A 25,529-nucleotide genomic window follows, 5' to 3' on the forward strand; every position below is an offset into this window, starting at 1 on the left:
TGTGTATATCTTAATATACATTACAATTTAGATTTATATTTAATAATAATATATATATATATATATTTGTTCAACGCATTAAAATGATTTAAATTTATTCGTCTATTTCCAGAAAATAACAAATTATTATTGGAAATAGCATAAACAATATTTATACAAATATTATTGCTAGTATTTGGTTTTATTGATCCTTTTTTATTTAAAAGATACTTATTTAAGTATTTATTTATCTCTACTTAAGTATCTACTTTATTTAAAAGATTATTTTATTTTATAAGAATTAATTTGTTCTATTGTTTTAGTTTAGTGTGTTATTTATAATGTTGAAATAAGGTAAGAAATCGCTAAAAAATATTATAATAATGATTTAAAAAATATAAACTATATTAAAAAAAATTTTACTTATATCCTTTCCACGATTTTCATTATTTTTAGGGATTAGTATGTAAGTATATAAATAGTAATCAAGATTATTTGTTAACGAGGGTTTAAGGTTATCGGTATATTTTTGAAATGGAGCTCTACGATTATTTTTACTTAAATTGATTTCTTGTGTCATTTTGAATAAAAAAGTACTATAGTAAAGTATTCAAAAATTATTAATTATTTATTATTATTATTAGTTATTTTGAAAAAATGTACGACGATTCACGCAAGTGTAAGAAGCCATCTTTTTTTAAGTTAAAGGGAAAAATGTAAGAAGAAGAAGATAAGTGATTTATGGTAAATCCATGATTAAACTATGTAGTGTGTTTGGTTTGTGTGATGTAAAAATTAAAGAAATGTATAATAAAACTGAATAAATATACATTTAATTTCTATTCGATGAAAAAATTTTAAATGTAAATTTGTGTATGATATGTGCGTATATACACATACAGGAGTGAATGCAGTCTGAAGTTAGTGTGAAAGGTTATATATACAGAAATAATTTACGCAGTCATTTAGTTTTCTCTGACGATTCCGGAGTGAGATGGTTATACGAAAATAAAAATAATATTAAATAGTTATCAATTATTAGGCCATTTTATATTTGTGTATTTTTGTAAACTTTATTTAAATAATGTAATATTACAATTATAACCAACATTGTTTTATTTACATTCTAAGTTTGATTACTTATAAGTCATAATATTACATGTTTTGATGTCATTAAACACCTAAGTATGTTATTAGAAATAAAATATTAATGTTCTAAATTAAATTATATCTATATGTTAAAATATGATTTTTGTATCTTTATTATTATTTATTAATAATTATTAATCAATCTGTTTTTTAATCTTTTTAGAAAGAAAAAATGTCAGAAATAGATTTTCCTATGGATGATGAGATATTTCTGTCAGAATTTTTTTCTGATGATAATATTCCCACAAGTACCAGCTCTCAACTTAGTTCAAATAAATGTAAGTTTATGTTAAATAATTTAAAAATTTAATGCATAAGTTAGTAAGATCTACTAAATTGCTTTTTACTTATATTATTTTCTAAAGCGAGCTCAACATCATCTATTAGTGTTATCGAACTAGAATGTATAACAAATAATGAGTGGAAAGGAGTCAGTATGAATGAAATTTATAAGGGCTTAGGTACTTACGATGGTCAAGAATTTCCACCAATCAAGCCTTCCGCAAATCATAAAGTCTTAATAGAGGTAATAACATTGTTTATGTAATTTATTATTTGTTCATACAATGTAAGGTTTTGATTACTAAAGTAATACTTTTATAACTTAAAATAGTGGCCATTAAGTCCAATGAGCGTTCCAACTCCATATCCTCATATTCTAATAGAGGATTGGAGGCAAAATTATGTACATATGCCGTACTCTACTTGTAGAATTTATTCTATTGAACAGGTATTTTCTATACAACAAAATAACAATCATAAAATAAAAGAAAGAGAAAAATCGATATCAACAAATTATTTTTTAGCTAGGAGACAATCACCGTCGCCGATACCGATGGGAAGTGATTAAAGAATCCTTACTACAAAGTATTATGTCTAGCCACCAATTAGAAAAAGCTATTTTATCGTATAATCATCCGTATGCATACAAATGGAGTTTCTCAGCGTTACATCATTTTTTCTTAGAGGTAATCATTAATAATTATAATTAGTATGTAGTGTAAAAATCTTTATATTTATTAATTTATCCTTTTTTGTTTTTGACAAAGACTTTGGAAGAAGAAGAAGTTACTGCATTTTTTAAAACATTATTTCCTAAAATGGTGGATCTTGCCTTGCAACTTCCTAAATTAGTAACAGGTCCAATACCTCTCCTGGAATCTCATTCGAATAAAACTATCAGTCTTAGTCAACAACAAGTTTCATGTTTATTAGCGAATGCATTTTTTTGTACATTTCCAGGACGCAATTCTTCTAGTCCTATGTTCGAATACTCAAATTATCCTCACATCAATTTTAATAGGTATAATAATAATAATAATAATAATAATAATAATAATAAAATACTTTCCTTTATAATAGTATGTAATAATGTGTATTACGACATGTAAATTAATATTTTGCTTTTTTAATGAAAGGTTTTTAATTGTAGACTTTTCGCAGCAATTAGGAAAGATAAGCCTAATCGACGTGAGTCAGTAATGGAAAAATTTAAATGCATCTTTCATTACTTCAAAAGAGTAACAAGTCAAAGTGAGTGCAATTGTTGATATCTGCTTTACTCAAAAAAAACTAATTAAAGAAAAATCTTTTGGAACTTAGACTGCATTATTTTTTGATAAATTAGTTCCGGAAGGAGTAATAACGATTCAACGACGTTATATTCCGAGATATGAGTGTCCAAAATGGGATAAAATTGAGAAAAAATTGTTACCGTTACATATTACTAGTAGTGGAACAATAGATAACAATGGAGCTGGTCTTCTTCAAGTTGATTTCGCTAATAGGTATTGGATTTATTCAACTAATAAGTTTAATCTAATTTTTTATTTTAATGAAAAATAATATCATTTATAATAGATATGTAGGTGGAGGTGTACTTACAATGGGTTGCGTACAAGAAGAAATACGCTTTGTTATCTGTCCTGAACTTATGGTAACCATGTTGGTTACAGAAGCTTTAGATGACACGGAAGCTCTTGTTGTTAGTGGTGTTGAAAGATACAGCAAATATGAAGGATACAGTAACAGTTTCAAGTGGACTGGTGACTTCGTTGATGAAACACCTCGAGATAGTAGTGGAAGGCGCAAAACAACTATCGTTGCTATTGATGCACTACGTTTTATTCAAACATCATTGCAATTTAATTTAAATAAAATAATACGCGAGCTTAATAAGGTTACAAAATATTTATTTTCATATAAAAATTATGAATTTTTTTATCTTTATGATTTAATCTTTTTATTTATATCTAGGCATATGTGGGATTTGTTGGTTACGATTTGTACAAAGATAATTTACCTGGAGTAGCAACTGGAAATTGGGGTTGTGGTGCTTTCCGAGGGAATCCCAAACTAAAAGTATTATTGCAATTAATGGCAGCTTCAGTAGCTGGTCGAGCTATGGTATATTTTACTTTTGGAGATCCAACTTTACGAGATGAAATAGCAGCAATGCACTCGCATCTAGTAAAACAGAATATAAGTATAGGTATAATTTTATTTATAAATGCATTAATTTTAATTGAACATACAATTTTATACAATATTATTATAAAATTTAATTAAAATTATTTTATAGCACATCTGTTTTCTTTATTATCACAATACGGTGAATCAAGGACACGTCATCAAGATTTTTACGATTATTTATACAGTAAAACGAGAACAGAATCTACATCTGCTTTGACGTAATATTTAAATATAAAAATTATTATAATTCATAAGAAGGAACTGTATACATTCAAGTAGTCAAATTTGTGAATTTCTTAAAAAAAAGGAAACTGTAAAGAAAATAATATTTTTCTTAACTATAAAAACGTGATAAAGGTACAAAAACAATGTCAAGCGGGAAATTGTTGAAAAAAGTGTCAATGAGATTGTACAAACGATTGTATACTACAGATAAATAACTATAAACATAGCCACGATTAATACAAAGATAATGGTGATATAAATGAAAGAAAAAAAATGAATTAGAGAAAAAAACAGAATTTGTGAAATACTTTTCATCTAAATTAACAAAATACTTAAGAAGTTAAATTATAAAATATAAAATCTTACATTTTGTTTTTAATGACTTTCATAAATATTAAAGAATGTTTAAATAAATACAATATTTTTTATTATAAATATTTTGTATACATTCATACATATATATTTGTAATTTTGTTATTGTTTTCTACATTTTCTAAGTTTGCACATATATTTCATAATTACATATCTCTCTCTCTCTCTCTCATATGTGATATATAATTATTATATATTACAGGGCTTATATATTAAAGTGTGACTAGCGATCTCGTATGGGGTCGTAGAAATTTTAGTAAAACTAAATATTTTCTGGATGCATAAATTAATTCAAAATTAATTTGACAATACTATACGTATAGTATGTCTATGAGTTTATGATAGTGAAAAAGAAAATAGTATAGAGTCTGTACCTTGGATCGGAAAATATTTGCTCTGGTAAAAGGGGTTGTCAAGTGGAAAAGTTTGAAAAGCCCTGATATATTATAAAAGTATTTAAATAATCTAATCACACCCAAGTGTATGATAAATCATTATAAAAATAAAACCTTATTATTTTCATTCATTTTTTCGAATTAATATTACTAAATATACAAAGATTTCCTATAAATTTTCTATAGGGGAAAAAAAATCTAAGAAATGTTGGACTAGTCCAGTAATAGATAATCGACTCTATTGGTAGGTGCGGCAGAAAGCGACCTTGCAAGTTCCTTTAGTGCCGTTTTCCAATCCAAGTTTAATAGTCATTTTAAGGCACATATATGAGCTTAGAATTTTTGTATAGATGATTGATTGTGATTGTCTTATCCCTATTGAAAAAGATGAAAGTTTCTTTTAACAATAAGTTAAATTTATAGAAACTTTAAAAGTAAAAAGAAAGAAAACATTTTTAAATTTATCAAAAGATTTAATTATCAAAACCTTCGGTATTTAAAAAATCTATTGGAAAGTATAGAAGCATTAAACTGACAAGAATAGACACAGGAATTCCTTTGATTAATAACAATTAATAAAAATTAATAAAAAATAATTTATAATTATAACTTCGAAAATATAGTATCAATGCGCGAGTTTTAAAATCGTAAATTTGTAAATTATCTGTAAAAACTCATTTACTAATTTTAAAAACAAATAATAGATTGAATTTTTTATTGAAAATAATTTTGTTAAGAGTTCAACAAAGTTCTATTTTAATCTTAACAATTAGTAGTAAACTTGTAATAATTGATAATTGAAGTAAATATTATTTTGATTTTGTTAATTATAAGATATTAGATTATTGTTAAAAAAAGGTAGGAAAAAATATTATATATGTAACATTTGAATAATGTCGAATGTTGACCGCAATGGCTTAGTTGTGCTAGAGCTGCTATCGGCGAAGATCACGTGACATTTATCGACGTATCGTATCGGTTGTGGGCCAAAGGAAAGACGAATATGAAAATGGCTGCTGCTACTACTGAAATATTAAATATACCAGAGGAAAAAGTGACATTAGAAAATAAAATGTAGAGTTATTCAATCTGGAATTAATTTCAGGTAATATCGACTAGTTTATTGTTTCGAACGTTTAATAAATAAACGCAGTTCTACGAGTGTTCGTAATCGTAATTATGGGCGGTTTCGAAGTAGTTTGCTTTGACAGCTTATAGCTTGACATTTTGACAAGCGAGCAGACGTAAATATTGAGCCAAATAACAGGCTAATCAAATGTGTCATTAAATAAGGATCTAAAAATATTTCTAATATCGTTGTGAGAATATGATCAGTAAAATTATTGATCAAGAAAATGGTGCCGCCATGTATTTCTTCTCAATATATTAAATCTCCATGTATTATCTACGACGAAAACTGTTAACATTTAACAACGTTAGTATAATGATTTTTCGATAGATATGTATATTTTGTATTTTGTTTTTAACTATCATAATATTTAATCACGATTACTTGTCATTCATCATAAATATCACATTCAACATTGCAATTTAATTATGTAATTTGATATTTGATCAAATAATTTATTATTCTTGAAATGTGTTTAAGAGAATTAATAGTGTATAACTAATAACCACGCTAATAACAATCAATTGTTAGAAAAAAAAATAGATTGGCATTTTGATATATATATATTATATGTATAATAATAGACTTTTTGTATACAATTTCAGTAATTTTTAAGTATGAACATAATGCGCAAATTAAGAGGGGGCACAAGTGTCGGAGGTATGAGTACCAGCAATATGGGTAGTTTAGATGAATGTACAAACAGTGCAAATCCCCAACACACTGCTTTGGGTCTTATGCACCTGAAAAAACTTTTTTCTGAATATAGCCATCCTCCGCATCCCCTTTCTGATGCTGAACGTGATGATAAATTGTATAATATGTTACCGTTATTTTGCAAGGTATATCATTTTTAAATTTAAATTTATATATTTCAATCCAATTGATAATGGAGTTAAACGCTTTGTTTATTTTCATTAGGTATTTGGCTCTAGTCCTTCTGGAGATATGAATGAAAAATTTTGGGATATTTTAGCATTTACACAACAAGTTTCACGATTAATGGTAACTGAGATTAGAAGAAGAGCGAGTAACCAAAGTATTGAAACTGCGAGTTGTGCTATTGTTAAGTTCTTAGAGATAGAAAATAGCGAAGAATCGAGTAATGGTTGGATGTTATTATCGGCATTAAATTTACTCGCAGCAGGAGATGCATCTCTAATACAGGCAATGACCACTGCATCTGTTCCATCGACATTGGTTAAATGTTTATATCTATTTCTTGACTTACCTGAGATGAACGAAGAGGAAGCTGACATTAATGACGCAAACAGTGAATTTACACCTAGGGAACGTAGAATATTATTACAAAAAATATTTGTTCAGGTAATAACATTATATGAAATATTATTTTGATTATTTTATTATCATAAGATTAAATAATTTAATATTATTCTTTATATCTCTAGTTACTAGTGCGTTTATGCAGTCATTCATATCCTGCGGAAGAACTTGCTCGTAAAGATGATTTGACGTTGTTATTCTTAGCAATCACAAGTTGGTGTCCTCGATATAATGTTATGTGGCGTAAAAGTGCTGCTGAGGTTTTAATGACATTATCTCGACATGGTCTTACGCAAAATGTAGTAACCTACATACATAGTAAGTTTTACAATATTATAGATACTTTACTGATTTTATTCAGTAATCTTTATTTATATTATATATGCATTATATATATACATAAATTGTTTCTTAAATTTTATTTATAGATAAAGGATGTATATCATCGTGTATTGAAAATATGCAACGTGTACCTGAGCTTGCATTACTGGAAGTTGTAGAAATGTTTGTTACAGTATTTTGTTTCTTAAAAGATTCTAGTGAAGTATCGCAAACACTTTTAGATGATTTTCGCACTTGCCAAGGATACATTTTTTTATCAGACTTTTTGTTAAAGTAAGCATAACAATTAAATAATTATGTTTAGTTTTTTTAAAACTTATGTTTTTTTTGCCTTATTACAGACATGCTCCTTTGAGATTAGAACAAGATAATAGAGTAGAAGCACAAGATGCTATTCGAAATTTAGTATTGATGTTGACATCTTTGACAATGTGTGGACATACCGAATTAAAACCAAGTCAAGCCAGTATGGGTTCGTTATTTCAAATGCTTGGATTTACCTTACCTCAACCAAGTAACAGAGGTAATATTTGACCATGAAAATGTTTTTCTTCATATATTTAGTTTTTGTCTTTACGTTATATATTGTTTTTTACTTTAGGAGGAAGTGTTCGAAATATTCAAGCATTTCAAGTCTTACAATCTGTATTTGTCAAGTCCAATTCGTCACTTCTCTGCTGTACTATTCTCGATGCTATTTCTAGTGTTTATCACAGCGATAATGCTAATTATTTTATATTGGAAGGACAGAACACTTTGTCACAATTTGCAGAAAAGATTCATTTGAAAAATGTAGAAATACAACAGAAGTTTTTTCAGCTGTTGGAATTCATAGTATTTCAACTTAATTTTGTGCCTTGTAAAGAACTTATATCCTTATCAATATTACTCACGTCAAATAATTCTGTTACTTGTAGTATCATGTGTATGGAAACGCTCCTGAGTATACTTAGGTAGTATGGAAAATATTTTTAATTAATTAATTTCTTTTTACTTTTATCTTTAAGTATTTTTAAATTCAATTTATATGCATACATAATTGTTCTCAAAAATTATATTTTAGACACAATACAATTTTTAAGGATGTATACAGAGAAGTAGGCATGTTGGAAGTATTTGTTACTTGTCTTCATCGTTATGCCACTTTACTTAAAGACAAACAGGCTGCACAGGACCAAGGACGAGGTAATTGTTTTATTATAAATTAGTTGATTATCTATTTTGATATTTTAATTATGATAGTAATCAAATTGTTGTAAATAATATATTCACTTAGAAGTTGTCTTTATTTAATATATTTGAAAATTTGTTTACAGAATATGAAATATGCCCAGAAGATGAACGTTTGGGTGCCTTAGTTATGGAAGCTTTAACAACTTTGTTAGCTGGAAATGTACAGAATGCAAATGTTTTCAGAGAATGTGGTGGAGCACGCTGTGCCCATAATCTTGTACTATATACAGATTGTCGTTACCCTGCACTTGGAATAGTAAGAGAATTAATACTTAGTGCTGGTGGTGACGATGATATGGCAACTTTACTAAGCCTTATGCATTCTGCACCCCCAAATGCTTTGGTCTTAAAAACACATATATTGAAAGTTAGTAATTACTTAATTTTTATTATATATCTTATATTAAAAAAATATATGTGTAAGTTATAAAACATGAATATTTTATATTAGTCATTACTAGCGTGCCTACGAGAATCCCATCGTACAAGAACAGTATTTCGTAAAGTTAGTGGATTTGTCTACGTTATGTCAGTACTTGTTTCTCTAGAGGGTCAACTTGGACAACAAATACGAAACAATACTGAGCCTTGTAATGATATTGTGCAAAGAACTCCGCAAGATGAAATACAATTATTAACATTACTACACGTGGTGTTCCATACAATAAGTACAGCAATGCGTTTCGAGCCCGCAAATGCGAAATTTTTTCATCACGAGGTATAATTATCATATGGAATTAATATGCTTGAATAATAGAAATTACTAGTTTTATTGTAATATTTATTAAATTCTGTTTTTTTTTTAGATATGTCAATCAAGTCTATGTGATACATTACGACTTCTTGGATGTTTTTCAACACAAATTAAACTAGTTGAAATGAATATAATACCTACTATGAATTATCACAATATGTTATCGACTCTTTTCACTGGAAATGTATTAGAGCCAGCATTTCCGGATAACATGTCAAGAACATTAGCATATGCATGTTTGCTGTTAAGACTTCTATACGATGTTGCACTTGATGCTTTTGATAAACCTAATATGGCAGGCATTTCTATGAGATCACCGAGTCATAAACAAACTAGTTTAGAAGTAAGTTTTTAATATAGATAACGAATATAACAGATATTTAATATTTTTGTATATTTATTTTTTAGCAACAAAAATCTTTTGATTCTCCTGGAAGTGGAAAGAGATGTGCCATAAATCCTTTAAATCTAAGTCCTCCTACTCCTGAGCCTATTGTAGTTCACCCTGGCATTGTAGTTGGGATGCTTCATTTACTTCCATCAATATCCGATCATTCAAATTCACAACTTGCATTGGCCCTACAATTATACATAGCAGAAATTATTAAAAGTTTAGTACGTTCCGAAAGAAATCAACAAGTGATGTGCGAATCTGGTATGGCTGGAGAATTGTTATCTATGGGTAGAATTGCTCTGCAAGATGAAATACATCCTTTACATCAACCACTGCAATATATAATAGAGAGACTTGCTGCTCAATCTCTGGAACCTCGAGATTTAAGGTAAAAACCTATATAAAGTATTATTTAATTTAATATTTTCCAATTAATTATTTATTTTTAAATTAAATTTACGATATATATATTTTTATTTGTCTTATTATTTGTAGAGAATTTTTACGTTTGGGAGATCCTCTATGTTGTATTTCTCTTGATGATATTGAACCGAACAAACCAAGAGGAGGACCAGTGCCTCTAACACGTATTAAAACTTTGGTATCCATGACGACTCCTAAAGATTTCCGAGCTCATGGTTCCTGTACTTTACCACCGTTTGTTGAATTAGACATGAGTTCAGAAGGATTTGCTTGTTTGTATTTACCAAGTATTGCACCTCAGAGTACAACTCCACCTACAGTAGTAACCGCTGACAACAGTGTGCTTGGAGGAATTGGTTCTGGTAGATATTAGAAGAACAAAAAAATAAATCCTATTTTTAGATTTTTTTTATTCAATTATGCTTAATAAAAGATGATTATTTTAGGTGATAGATTATTTCCACCACAAACTGGTTTAACATTCAGTACATGGATATGTATTGATAAGTTTAGTGATCCTAGAACAGATCCTCATTGTGTAAGATTATTAACATTAGTACGTACTCCTCAATCTTCAAGAGATTTAATTTGTTTGATTGCTGTTCTCAGTGCTAGAGATAAGGCTATAATTGTTTCTACGCAAGAAACAGCTATGCCTCAGAGTAAGACTTCCTTTTATCAATTTTTTCTTCTAAACTATAAAAAATTTATAGTTTAACTTTATATTAATACTAAAATATTAATTGGAAGAGCTAAAGTAGTGAAAATTGTCTTAGATGTTGGAGAATGGGAACCAGAAGGTACAGGGGAGTGTGGAGCTAGAGTTTGGTGTCCTGATTTATTACACGAAGGACAATGGCATCATATAGCAATTGTATTAAATCGTGCTGTTTTAAAAAATTCAAGTTTTTCGTTATATTTAGACGGGCAGCACATTCATAGTCAAAAGGTAAGATTAATAAAGTTACTTTTATTGATAGTTTTTTCAAAAATAATTTTTTTCTTATAGCTTCATTACATCACTCAAGTTCCGGGTGGTGGAGCAGCTAATTTAACAGTTGCTTCACCAGTTTATGGATACATTGGTACTCCACCTTGTTGGAGACGATATTCCAGGCTTACTTGGAAACAAGGGCCATGTCACTTAGTCGAAGAAGTATTCAATTCTCAAAATATTGCAGCTTTGTTCAGATTAGGTCCACATTACATGGGAAGTTTACAAGCTCCACAGTTATCAGGTACTATTACGGGTTTAACATATAATTAAAATGAGTACAAAAAATTTTTATTAAATTAGTTTAATAATTTCTTTTTCTTGTAAAGGTCCAGAACCTTTGTCAGCTCTCGTAGTTGAAGAAAAACTGGTCTTTGGATTAAATGCAAAAGCAATGTCTCAGCTGACATTGGCTAAAATTAGGAAAGTATACAGCAAAGCTGATAATAAGTCAATTGCCAAACAGGTACCTATTATTATATTTTATTAATTTTTTTGAAAGATCCGTTTGGTCGAAATGTATATGTTACAAAGTACGAAATCCGGCATTCTACAGAATGCCTAGGCATTGTTGATGATGCTTAAAACTAGCTGGCAATGTACGAAATGTATTCATATTTTGTAGAATGCCAACTTTTCGTATTTTGTCGGTAACATATACTTTTATTGTGGGTCAGTAAATACCAATCGATATGAAGGCAAGAATAGATTTTAAAGTCTGCAGTAAAAAAGTAAAATAGTTCAGTTAGAAATCAAAATGTATATCTATTCTTTGACTCGTCAGTTCTGTTTAATCTCTTTTATTTGTTATAGCAAAAAATATTTTTATCCTGTATCCGTTCATACACACATACACACACAAAAACACATACATTTTTACCACGCTCTTCTTATATCTATTCTCAGAACTCTGATAGTGCTTGTAACATTAGTCTTACATATCATATTCTTATTATCTGTATCAGTGTTTGTCGCATATCGTTCTGTTGGTTAATTTCTTTCACTTTAAAATAATAATAATAATAATAATAATATAATATGAGAGAGGTGAAATATAAAGTAATACTATCTTATATTGATATTTTTTAGCTTGGTATGTCATCTCATGAAAATGCCACGCCGATTAGAGTACTTCACAATTCTGCAGGCCATCTTAGTGGACCAGCACGAGCTTTAGGCGGAGTGGTCGTTGGTTACTTAGGAGTGCGAGTTTTTAATCCTCGTCCTGTAGCAACTACGATTGATAATGTCGGAGGATGTTCAGTTTTATTAGGTAAGAAATATTAATACATTTAATAGATTTTAAACCGTTTTTATATATAATCTTTATAATATATTGTATGTTTTTTTTAATCAGGTCTAATTGCTATGGCACAAGACGTAGAATCTCTCTATGCAGCAGTTAAAGCATTAGTGTGTGTTGTCAGATCAAATCAGGCTGCGCAACAAGAAATGGATCGTCGTAGAGGATATCAAACATTAGCCATGTTATTAAGAAGAAAATGTCCTCTTTTGAATAGTCATATATTACATCTGACATTTAGTCTTGTTGGTACAGTAGACAGTGGTAGAGAAACCAGTGCAATTCCTAATGTTACAGCATTTCAAGATCTTTTATGTGATCTACAGGTAAAATTAATGATTATTGAATGATTGGTCGTATGTATATACGTTTAATTGAAAGATACTTCATATCTTATATACACTTTTTCCAAAGGTTTGGCATGAAGCACCTGGAGAATTATTAAGATCTCTTTTAGAACACTTATATGAGTTAATAGCAGAATCTAGCGAGAAACGTACAAATTTACGATTAATGAGGGATTTGCAATTAGTACATAAATTGTTACATATTCTTAGTGATGTTAAACAAAACAGCACACGACAGGTTTTACTGGCTTTACTTAGTATATTGTTAAGTCACCCAAGACAGGCTGATTTACTCTGGTAAAAAACTATTAACGAATATTTATTCGAATTACATTTGAATGTAACATAAATAATTAATTTCTCTTCTTTTTTATTTATCTTCAGGTTTGGTCAATTCATTGTAGCTACTTTACCATTAAATTCCGAAAAGCATTTAATTCTTCGAGAAAGTGAAGGAAATAAAGAGGGAGAGGGTGAATGTATACTTTTACGAAATCGTTGCTTACAACTTTTACACTCTCTTTTATTTACTGGTGCCAAAGTGCATATAAGGTAAGAATAAATATTATGTATTTTAATTTTATATTTAATGTTTTTTTTATAAACGTTGATAATATTTGGTATCTATACGTAATAAATATCTTACAGTATGTGTGAAGAATTAGCCAAAGTGTTAGGCCTAGATTGGATATTATTATTTCTTCAACCTAGTCTTCATAGTACTACTGTTATTTGGGGATTACGTATACTTGTTGCTGTGTGTTCAGTACAGTCAATTTTACAAAAATTCAAAGAAGGCACTAGTAATGGTGGTTGGCTACGTCATACTGATCATAATAAAATGGCACTAGCACTTGGTGTGTATAAGATAGTAAAATAATTGAAGAATAATTGAATAAATTAATAATATTTAATATATTTGCACAGGATGTCATCAACATATGTCCGGTGGTGATGTTAAGCCTTCAAATCTTCATGTACCAGGATTTCAACATCTTGGATGGTTACTACCACAACATATTGATCTAGTTCCCGAACTTTATTTTCTTTTCATTTCTCTTATGATGGGACAACCAATTAAATTATTACCGATGGACTCCAAACTTGATTTAAATAATGTATGGAATTTCATGTTTGGTGTATCTCCAAATAATGCCCCATCTTCTTTAGCTAGCAGAATAAATCTTTGTCCAGAAGCTGTAGTAACATTATTAATCATGGTGCGAACTATGCTGAACAACCATTCAAATAAGTATGGGTATTTAATATTGTCTGGCCATAATATTGCATAGATTTGATTATTTTCTTTTATTTTCTTCTTGTAGTCCAGAATCACTACCTGATTGGTTAACCGAGTATCCAGTGATAATAATACAGTTCCTATTTTTTCTCTACCATAATTTCACCGACTTCATGCAAGTGTTTATGTCTGCTGATGTTTTGGGAGCATTAGCTGGTACCTTGTTTCCAAAATCTCAAAGTTCTAGTCAAGATAGTAGTGGCGCGAGTACACCAGCAGATGAGGTAAACGAATTCGATTATTTTTTAGATCTAAAGTACATCTGTGGCATTTTAAATATATACTTTTATATCTTTTTTTTTAATTTTTAGCAACAACCAGTATTGGTAAGATCTCCATCAAAAGATATCGGATTGACAAATCATCCTGCAAAAAAATTTGTAATGGACTTTTTAAGAGTCATCATCGTAGACTCTCTTTCTTTACCAGTAACAGCAAAATCTCCACCAGCTATAGATCTTGTTCTAGAGGCATGGCCAGAACATGCATCAGTGGGACAACAAACGTGTTATCAAACGGAAGTTTTATCTATTTTAATGGAACATCTTTTAGCTGCGGACGTATTGATCGGCGAACAAGCTGCACTTCCTATTGTACCTGGTGGTTCTGTTAATAATATCACTAGTAATGTTTGTTATGTTGCGGCTAGAATAGTAGATAAATTATGGCAAGGTAATAACATCTGACTATATTTGACATACTAATATAATTGAGTTAATTTCTTTTCTAAAATATACTAAATAATATTTATATTATATTGCAGAAGTATTGACGAAGGATCCACACGAAGTATTTGATTTTATTGTTAAACTAATTGGGCAAGCTAAAAGACGGTCTGGCGTAGTCAGTATGGAAAATCTTCATCACTGCCTGAATAGAACAATTTTATTTTTATTATCAAGGACAACAAGCAACTCTTCTATAGCCGATCAAATGTCTGTACTAGAAGCATTACATAAACTTACTACTCACAGGTATTATAAAAAAGGATTATTTATTTATCTTTATTATATGTTTGTAATAATCAATGATATAATAACAATTAAAATTTTACAGAGTATTGGTATTTGGAGCTGGAAATCATGAGTTAGAATTTATTGGTTGTCTCACCTTTTGTTTATTGCAATTAACAGCCGAAATAAAAATTATGTTAGATACTAATGCGAAAACAACGTGGCACGTTAATCCACAAGTTGAATCCTGCGATGATAGATTAATGTCTCATCAGGGTCGCAATTTAATGTCTGTAGCAGCGACCAGGGTTTGGGAAGAGCTATATGTATGCAAGAAACCTGCTATAGAAGAAGTTTTTAAAATAACTCTTCCGCCACCTGTAGGTAATGATCGTGCACCAGAATTATCAGTAGTCAGAGAACATGTATATGATGCTACGGTAAGACTCTGGGTGAATTATGTAACTCTCGAAAGAAAAGCTTCTTACAGAGTACCTTGGGAACTTCACAATCAAATACAATCGGTATGCATTAATTAATTTATTTATATATAGTAACATTACATCATATTAAGTATTATAATACTCTAATAAAAAAGATTTTGTTTGCATGTTTGAAATTATAGAAAATTCAAAAAGTGACAGGAGGTTTAACAAGATTAGCAAGTCGAACGAAAGTTAGAAAAGAAGAATCTGTACGCGTTAAACTTAGATTGCGTCAGAGTACGGTAGCCCAATGGACAGAACAACATATTGCATTAGTTAGAGAACTTGCTGCAGCCAAAAAATTACAACATCAACAAACCAATCAGCATACACAACGCTACGTGTATCAAGTAATAAATTTAATTTTCAATTTCTGTGTCAATTATATTCAAAAATATAATTGAAATGTTCTCTCTTTATCTATTATTTTATTTTCAGGAATGGTTGCAAACAGAAACAGAATTAACGAGAGAACGTGGTTTATGGGGACCACCAACTCCTACTAAACTAGACAAGTGGATGTTAGATATGACTGAAGGGCCTTGTAGGATGCGTAAAAAAATGATGAAAAACGATCTTTTTTATATTCATTATCCATATCGGCCTGAACTAGAACATCCAGATAATGTAAGTGGTATCTCGATAATTATACGATATTAAATCAGAATTTAATAAGAAAATCTATTTTAAACGAATAAATGTTTTTCAATTAGAAACAGTTAAAGTACAAAGTGGCTACAAGCACAGATAGCAAGGAGTATTATTTAAAACAACTTGGTAATTCATCTGGTATGTTCGAACGAGAACGCGATCCTGTAATAGACGATACCCCATTAAATGTTAATGAAACATCTACGGAAAGCGAACCACCGATGGTAACATGTACGTTAGAACGTCATGCAAGTGAGCCAGATGAAGTACAAGAAGATAATGAACAAGAAGAAGAGAATAATCAAACGGTTCCAGATAATCAAACATTATTAAGATTATTAGAAGAACATGAAAAAGTAATATTGTTTATATTTTTATTTCATCTTATGAATATAATATAATATTATTTACGATTATAATTTTAATTTTAATTTCAGATCAGTCACATGTTTAGGTGCGCAAGGATTCAAGGTTTAGATACAACAGAAGGACTTCTATTATTTGGAAAAGAACACTTCTATGTAATAGATGGTTTCACTCTTTTGAAGTCTAGAGAAATTAGAGATATCGAAAGTTTACCGGAAGCTTATGAACCGATTTTACCCTCACCAGGCTCTCCTAGAAGATCTAGGGCAATGCGACAATGTTCGAAATTTAATTATGAAGATATAAGGTATGTATAATATGCAATATAAATATTCTACTAATAATGGATTTATTTCTTTCTTTACTTATTTATTTATTTATTTTTACAGAGAAGTACATAAGAGAAGATATTTACTACAACCAATGGCATTAGAAGTATTTAGTGGCGACGGAAGGAATTATTTATTGGCTTTTCCACGAAAAGTGAGAAATAAAGTATACCAAAGATTTATGACTTTTGCAACTGCTATCGCTGATAGCGCACAACAGTCTGTAGCTGGTCAGAAAAGAACAGCGAACGTAGAACAGGCCACAGGTTTATTATCTAATCTTATAGGAGAAACATCAGTTACCCAACGATGGGTGGTGTGTATCATAAAACATAACATAATATTTCAACATATTAAATACATTTTAATTAAAATTAATTTCTTCGTATTTAGCGAGGAGAAATATCAAATTTCCAATATTTGATGCATCTTAATACTTTAGCTGGTCGTAGTTACAACGACCTTATGCAATATCCAATATTTCCTTGGATCTTAGCTGATTATGATAGCGAAGAGTTAGATTTAACAGACCCATTAACATTCAGAGATTTTAGTAAACCTATGGGTGCGCAAAGTCCTGAACGATTACTACAATTTAAAAAAAGGTATGATGTTGTTGGTGTTATTTTTTTATTTTTTATTAGAACGAAGAAAAGACGAGATAAGAAGAAATGATTTAAAATTAAATAATTCTCATTTGCATAGATATAAAGAATGGGATGACCCACATGGCGAAACTCCACCTTACCATTACGGAACTCATTATTCTTCAGCTATGATAGTATGTTCCTACTTGGTAAGAATGGAACCTTTCACACAACACTTTTTACGACTACAGGTACGTGACGAAAAATAATAAAGATAGTTTTTGATAAACTATTATACGTATGATTATACATCGAGGTTTTGATTTAGGGTGGTCACTTCGATTTGGCAGACAGAATGTTTAATAGCGTAAAAGAAGCTTGGCTGTCTGCATCTAAACATAACATGGCTGATGTAAAAGAACTCATACCAGAGTTCTTTTATCTTCCAGAATTTCTTGTCAATTCAAATCATTTTGATCTAGGTAAGTCAATTATATTTGTTTTAGGAAAAAACATAACGCATTAGTTTATACATTAAAACTAAACGTAAAATTTTTTAATAGGTTCTAAACAAAGTGGTGTACAACTTGGAGATATTGTGCTTCCACCATGGGCTAAACAAGATCCACGAGAATTTATACGTGCTCATAGACTTGCATTAGAATGCGATTACGTTTCACAGCATCTTCATCAATGGATTGATTTGATATTTGGATGTAAACAAAATGGACCTGCAGCTGTTGAAGCTGTCAATGTTTTTCATCATCTTTTCTATGAAGGCAATGTCGATATTTACAAGTATGTTATTTTTTTATTACATATTATTGTATTCAATTATGTATATTTTTTTCGAGATTACAATTACACGTTATTTTTCAGTATTGATGATCCTTTAAAGAAAAACGCCACTATCGGTTTTATAAATAACTTTGGTCAAATACCGAAACAGTTATTTAAGAAGCCACATCCTGCTAAAAAGATGACACAAAGAATTAGTGTCATAGATCCTGGACCTATTACACCAGGCTTAAGTATTACTACATCTGATAAATTATTTTTTCATAATCTTGATAATTTAAAACCATCGCTTCAACCTATTAAAGGTTTGTTACTAAATCATATTCAAAATATACTTATATTATATAATTTCTATTTTATTAAATTATTCTAATCTAATATATTTTTAGAATTAAAAGGTCCTGTTGGGCAAATACTTCACGTCGATAAAGCTGTGTTAGCGGTCGAACAAAATAAAACACTTATTCCACCATCTTACAATAGATACGTTGCATGGGGTTTTGCTGACCACTCTTTGAGGATAGGCAATTATGACAGCGATAAGGCAATATTTGTATGCGAAGCTATGATGCAAAGCAGTGGTGAAATTGTAGCTTGCGTTTGTCCGTCATCTAAATTGATAGTAACAGCAGGAACAAGTTCTGTAAGTTAATAATGAATATACTATAAATAAATTGTAATTAAAATTTGAAATACGCATAAACTAAATATATTTATTATTATTATTATTGTTTAAACATCATAGGTTGTGATTGTATGGGAATATGCGAAACGTCAACTGTCTATAAAACAATGTTTATATGGACATACAGATGCTGTAACTTGTTTATCATCTAGTACAGCATACAACGTTATTGTATCAGGTTCAAGAGATGGTACTGCAATTATTTGGGATTTATCCCGATGTTTATTCGTTCGCCAACTTCGAGGACACGCAGGTCCTGTAGCTGCAGTGGCTATCAACGAGTTAACAGTAATTTTTATACAAACTATTACTACATTAATATATTCTTTTGAAAGAGTAATAATAATTCTAATGAAATACATTTTTAATAGGGCGATATAGCAACTTGTGCTGCTACGTGGCTACACGTTTGGAGTATAAATGGAGAAGAGTTAGCGAGTGTGAACACATGTGTTGGAAGAGCTGATAGAATGCAACAAATTTTGTGTGTTGCATTCAGTCAGACGCACGAATGGGATTCACAAAATGTAATAATGACTGGATCTACAGATGGAGTTGCACGTGTACGTTGTGATTTTTTATATTTAAAAAAAAAAAACAAAATAGAAAAATCAACTATTATTTTTAGAATAATGATTATAAATATATAAATGATTTTGCAGATGTGGTCAATGGATTATGTGCAAGTGCCTGCTGAAGAAGAACAATCGGAAGAAGTTTATGCAAATAAAGAAGGACAAGATGACACAAATGTACAAGTAGACCAAAGCGAAAGTACAAAGAAACGAGTTCATGAATTTGTTAAACAAATGAGTATATCTACCGAAGAAGCTGGTAAATGATGCATGTTTAACAAAATTTTAATATTTATTTAAACGTTTATTATGCTATTTATATTGAATTTATTACTGTTTTGTTTATGAAGGGATGTTAATGAAAAGTGGATCAGAAAGTAGCCTCTCTGAACCAGAAAATACCAAAGAAGCTTCCAGAGCCCACGAGGAAAAAGAAGAATGTTCGGACAATGAATCAAGTAATGGTTCAAATAACAAATCTTTATCACATTGTAACCATGCTTCTACAGTTATATTGAGACGAAAGAGTCGAGGAAATCCAATGTTTAGAAAAAGTGAAGGAGGAGGACGTGCTGATAGCGAAGGAACACAAACAAGGTAATTTACAAAATTAGTTAATTTAAAATATAAAAGATAAATAAATGTTAAAATTACATATTATATTTTATTTAATAAAGTAAATTACACAACAATTCTGGAGATACGGAAGGAGCTTTGAGAACTAGTAAAAGTGATACTAGTTTAACAGATAGTTTTGTAATGGTTAATGAATCTGATACAAAACCTAAAAAGATCAATCCACAAAATGTTTTAAGAGATGGTTTTAAATGGCAAAGGCAATTAGTCTTTCGAAGTAAATTGACAATGCATACTGCCTATGATCGTAAAGATAATGCTGAGCCAGCTTCTATTACAGCACTAGCAGTATCGAGGTAATAAATTTCTGAATTTTTGACTGTACAAATACTATATATATATACTATATAATTTATTATATTGTTTGTGCTTTTCTTGTTACAGAGATCATAAAACAGTGTATGTTGGTGATACACGAGGTAGAGTATTTTCATGGAGTGTTTGTGAACAGCCAGGTCGTACGGTTGCTGATCATTGGTTGAAAGATGAAGGAGCCGATACCTGCGTCGGATGTTCTGTTAGATTTAATCTCTATGAAAGGAAACATCACTGTCGGAATTGTGGTCTAGTTTTCTGCTCTAGGTAAGTAGATGTGTGTTATTACTTAAATATAAATATTGAAAAATAATATATTTTCATCTAATCTCTAGAAAAATAATAATGTATTTACTACAATGTTATTTTCATATACAGATGTAGCAGATTTGAATCTAAAATTTCAAGACTTGGAATTTTAAAACCTGTTAGAGTTTGTCAAGGTTGCTTTTCGTCATTACATCCTCAATCTTCTATCGAGAATAATACTTAATATAATAATACTAATAATAATAACGATTAGAAATAATAATTAATTATAACAATATCTTCTGGATCAGCTTAATTATTAGGATGTTGAATAAGTTCTCGGTGTTTTTTCGTGAAATGCTTTATTTTAAAAAATTAGTAAAAAACATGCCCCAGAAATTATTGTCCATTGCTTGTCACTATTTTTTTCCATCTTTCTGGCAGCATTTGAATTCTACGTCGGGAAAACGACACCAAGAGTCGACCTATTTTTTGGCATCTTCATAAGAATAAACGTGCTGCTCAGCCAGGGCATTGATCGAAACAAGTGATAATTGGAAAGGGCAATGCCTGGTGAATACGATGGGTGGGGTAGGACTTCCCATTTAAACGTTTTCAAGTAGATTTTCACCGATTATGCAACACGTGGCCAAGCATTGTCATGTTGCAAAATCACTTTGTCATGTCTTTGCTCATATAACGGCCGTTTTTCCTTCAATTTTTGACTTAAACGCATTTATTGTAGTCCGTAGCGATTTCTCGTGATGGTTTCATTTAGTTTTAGCAGCTTATAAGAAACTACACCCACCTGATCTCACCAAATGCAGAGCGAAGTTTTGAACCATGGATATTTGGCTTTGGGTTATCGTAGTGTATACACTTTTCATCGCTATTCACAATACGATGCAAAAAAACCTTTTTTTCCTCTACCGTTGAAGCAGCTGTTCACACGTGAAAAGACGCGTTCAACGTCTCTCGGCTTCAACTCGTATGGCACCCAATGTCCTTGCTTGTGAATCATTCCTTATGCTTTTTAACGTTTCGAAATTGTTGTGTGATTTTGTGAATTCCTAATGATTCTGCAATTCAGCTTGCATCTGACATGAATCAAAAAAATTGAAATTCAACATGTTTAATACTTTGAAAAAATAAGTTGTTTACACTTTGGCGAAATGACTTAAACTAAATTTCAAATTTGCTTATAATACTTCTTTATAGATGCGTTACTATCTTAAATTATATTCATGCAGTTCTCGTAACGTCATTTATTGGAAAACAGCGGGAATTTATTCAACATCCTTATAAATGATATTGAAAATTTTATAATTTTGACTAAAATATAAACGAAATAATTTGTACCGACGTGTGTATAATAAGTATACATGAAAAAGAAAACGTACAGAGTTTATTGCCTAAAGGGTTAAAATATGTAAAAAAGTAGATTAAATGTGTAAAGAGTCCTCATTAAAAGCACATACTGCTAAACGCGAACATTTGAATTCACATACGATTTAATTTATAATATTTTCATAAACTTTTTGTACAAGATCATAATTTTCTATCATAAATAACACGTATTTCATATTTTTTATTGAAGAAATTTTTATAGTCTCTTAAGACTATCGTAATCCTTGCATCATTGATATAATATGTATATTAGATGTTCTTCATATTTTATAATGAAATATATTTAAGCGAGTATTGAGTTTAAAAAAAACTATATATATATATTTTTTCGATACGTTCACGAATTACAAAAATGAACTGAGAAAATAATCGCTAGCATTGTGTAATGTTTCCTTATTGTAAATCTCTCTATCTTATATTTACAATGTAAGTAGTTAGTAAAAAAAAAATGCTAACGCATAATATTGGGACGTTGGATAAGTTCTCGCTGTTTTCTAATAGATGAAGTTATCAGAACTATGTGTGCTTAAGTTGGTAGCGTATCTATAAAGAAGTACTATAAGCAAGCTTGAAATTCAGATCCATTCCATTGGAATCTGCTGTTCCGCTCCAGAAAGAAGATAAGACATCTATAACATGAAGATACATTCCACTAACTTGACTTGAACCACCTGTTGGAAAACTGATTGTCGCTATCTGTAGTACCACCTTGAAACTCTGTGACTGGTGCTGCATTTTTTTATTTACTTCTTCAAACCATTACATTGAGAGAATCCGTTATCAAACATCTGAGTGAATTATTTGACATATTTTGTTATATCCGGCATACCCCAGTGTACCCAAGTATATATGTAAGGATTAGTTGAAGCCGATAGGCGTCGAACGACATCTTTTCATGTGTGAACAGTTGCACCAACGATAGAAAAGGAAAGGTCTTTTGCATCGTATCGTGTCTGACGATGAAAATTGGATACACTACCATAATCTCAAGAGTAGAAAATAGTGGGATAAGCTCGGCCATTCATTAACATCGTCGGCAAAGCCGAATATCCATAGTTCCAAGCTTCTGCTCTGCATTTAATGGGATTAGCTGAGTGTAGTTTATTATGAGCTACTCAAATTGAACGAAACGATGATGGAAGATTGCTATAGATTAAAATAGATGCGTTCGAAGCGAAAATTGAAGGCAAAACAACCGCTATACGAGCAGAGATACGACAAAGTGATTCTGCAACATGACAATGTTTGGCCATGTGTTGCACCACCGGTGAAAATCTACTTGAAAACGCTTAAATGGGAAGTCCTACCCCACCCATCGTATTCACCAGGCATTGTCCTTATCAATAAATACTTGTTTCGATCGATGTCCTGGTTGAGCAGCACTTCTATTCTTACGAAGATGCCAAAAAATGGGTCGTCTCTTGGTGTCGTTTTTCCGACGTGGAATTCAAATGCTGCCAGAAAGATGGAAAAAAGTAATGGCAAGCAATGGACAATAATTTCAGGGGCATGTTTTTTACTAATTTTTTAAAAATAAAGCATTAATTTTCACGAAAAAACAGCGAGAATTTATTCACCATCCCAATATATCATATGCTTTTATATGCTTGAAAAATGAACGGCAGTATTTAAATGAATATATATATATATACACATATATATATAAAAATAAATATTGAATTTATATATATATATATATGATATTAATTGCGCAATTAATTTGTTATACTACAAATAGCAGAAAAATGTGTTAGTAAGCAAAGCAAGCTCTTATTAATCGTGCAACAAAATATTATAATGATGTGTATCACTTATGACTTCTATTTAAACGACATAGATTTTAAATTTTACAATAGACAATACCTTATCTGCATAAAGTGTTTTTATTGATAAGCTAGTTAAGCAAAATTGTAAAATTTAAAATCGGTAATAGTAAATCTAAGCAATGGAATAAATGTGGATGGAAACTTTTAGTTAAGGATTGGATCGGTAACTTTTTATTAGTAAAAGAAAAAAGATTAACTATGTTTATTGTGTTATTTTAATGTATATTAAAGAATATAAAAAAAAAAAGAAAAAAGAAAAATACTGCATTTTAAGAGATGGTCAAAGCAGATATTTAAAGTTTGATATATATATAAAAAAAAGAAAAAGAAAAAACAAGAGCAGCCAGAAAAGGAATCTTTTACAAATCTTTAAATTATACTTGGAATGACTGTAAAATTTGTCTTATTATTCAAAATAATGAATACCAATGTTTTTGTATTCTATTGAAATACTACTTCCATTTTTCTAAAGGCACAAATTTTATAGATGAAAATATGAAAAATGTATGCTCACTTTAATACGTGTAAGCGGAGTGAATGTAATTTAAGGGATTCAATCTTTTGGTATCATACATTTTGTAGTACTATCGTTACTAGTCAAATATTTCCAAAATTAGCGAGACGAATTCTTTTTATTTGTTTTTTTATTTTTTTTAAATACAAGTTAAACAAAATGTAGCGTGGTATAAATGTGATGGTTTAAAAGAGCATTGCGTATATATATGAATTATCCATAAATGCAGACATAACACATGTATATGTTACCACGTATTCTATTCGAGTAATGTCAATGTCGTAAGCAGACTATTTTCAGAAAAAACATTGTGGGTTTCTGTAAATTTTATTTTTTTACTTCTATTTATATATATAGAGAGAAAGAGAAAGAGAAAGAGAGATAGAGTGAGAGAGAGCGAGAAAGAGAGCGAGAGAGAGAGAGAGAAAGAGAAAAAGAAAGAGAAATAAAGAAAGAAAGGATTTCTAGAGATGTAACTTTGAATGTAAAATCTACGAGTAAAAAGTCTACTTCCAAATGTCACTTCGTAAAAAAATATAAAATTCATATTTCACGAATGGAACATAAAAAAAGAAAAGACTAAAAAAAAGAAACAGAAAAGACATCTTTTAATAAATTCATTATCTACTAAAACATACGCCTTGCGTACCGAGATTTGAATAGACAAGCTCCACGATGTGTATATCATTTATTATTATTTATTTGCAAAATAATTAATGTACATATTAGATGGTGCAATTTCTAGTCATAGGCATTCTGAGTGCCTTTTCAGTTTATTATTATTATTATTATTATTAAACGGATTATTTTTTTCCTTTACAGTTTCAAACAGTATTATTTATTATATTTAAATTAATATATGTTCTTTATACCATATATATATTTATTACATTTACAATAAGAGAGTAATGAATATTTAATGTAATTAATTATATTATGCATTTTACTATATCGATTTTAAACCATTCTATTCTTCTAATTAGAAATCATTCTGTGCTGTGCTGTTAAAAACTATAATAATTAGATGAGAACAGATATATAATATAAAGAAAGAAAGA

General features: G+C 29.8%; 2 protein-coding genes across 6 annotated transcripts; both read left to right on the forward strand.

The window, feature by feature from the left end:
• Window positions 1–418: 418 nt before the first annotated feature.
• Window positions 419–4,090, forward strand: LOC122516518 (poly(ADP-ribose) glycohydrolase-like). Of its 4 annotated transcripts, none has more exons than XM_043634380.1 (11): window positions 419–723; window positions 1,292–1,406; window positions 1,494–1,654; window positions 1,742–1,858; window positions 1,935–2,096; window positions 2,178–2,431; window positions 2,561–2,661; window positions 2,756–2,915; window positions 2,989–3,307; window positions 3,385–3,619; window positions 3,710–4,090. In XM_043634380.1, the coding sequence occupies exons 1-11, from the start codon at window positions 721–723 to the stop codon at window positions 3,820–3,822; spliced, it is 1,740 nt and encodes a 579-aa protein (XP_043490315.1). In that variant the 5' UTR covers window positions 419–720; the 3' UTR covers window positions 3,823–4,090. The 4 variants fall into 4 exon arrangements, with proteins under 4 accessions (XP_043490315.1, XP_043490318.1, XP_043490314.1 ...); XM_043634383.1 differs by lacking the exon at window positions 419–723 and adding an exon at window positions 730–912; XM_043634379.1 differs by lacking the exon at window positions 419–723 and adding an exon at window positions 730–899.
• Window positions 4,091–5,525: 1,435 nt separating this feature from the next.
• Window positions 5,526–24,835, forward strand: LOC122516707 (WD repeat and FYVE domain-containing protein 3). 2 transcript variants are annotated; one of them, XM_043634741.1, is made up of 45 exons: window positions 5,526–6,027; window positions 6,327–6,563; window positions 6,643–7,047; window positions 7,131–7,323; window positions 7,434–7,620; window positions 7,689–7,870; window positions 7,949–8,300; window positions 8,411–8,532; window positions 8,664–8,947; window positions 9,032–9,298; window positions 9,387–9,677; window positions 9,743–10,116; window positions 10,224–10,513; window positions 10,598–10,813; window positions 10,928–11,100; window positions 11,161–11,389; window positions 11,475–11,611; window positions 12,235–12,418; window positions 12,503–12,774; window positions 12,863–13,092; window positions 13,180–13,347; window positions 13,444–13,652; window positions 13,723–14,047; window positions 14,121–14,319; window positions 14,407–14,767; window positions 14,859–15,069; window positions 15,152–15,572; window positions 15,674–15,883; window positions 15,972–16,160; window positions 16,247–16,540; window positions 16,622–16,857; window positions 16,940–17,195; window positions 17,273–17,484; window positions 17,585–17,717; window positions 17,795–17,948; window positions 18,030–18,264; window positions 18,346–18,569; window positions 18,654–18,907; window positions 19,010–19,237; window positions 19,321–19,512; window positions 19,612–19,783; window positions 19,875–20,121; window positions 20,202–20,456; window positions 20,545–20,742; window positions 20,854–24,835. In XM_043634741.1, the coding sequence occupies exons 2-45, from the start codon at window positions 6,339–6,341 to the stop codon at window positions 20,966–20,968; spliced, it is 10,311 nt and encodes a 3,436-aa protein (XP_043490676.1). In that variant the 5' UTR covers window positions 5,526–6,027; window positions 6,327–6,338; the 3' UTR covers window positions 20,969–24,835. The 2 variants fall into 2 exon arrangements, with proteins under 2 accessions (XP_043490676.1, XP_043490677.1); XM_043634742.1 differs by having other exon boundaries at window positions 5,526–5,697.
• Window positions 24,836–25,529: the final 694 nt, after the last annotated feature.

This window comes from Polistes fuscatus, unplaced genomic scaffold, assembly GCF_010416935.1.
Source record: "Polistes fuscatus isolate 324 unplaced genomic scaffold, CU_Pfus_HIC Scaffold2, whole genome shotgun sequence".
Taxonomy (NCBI): Eukaryota; Metazoa; Arthropoda; class Insecta; order Hymenoptera; family Vespidae; genus Polistes; species Polistes fuscatus.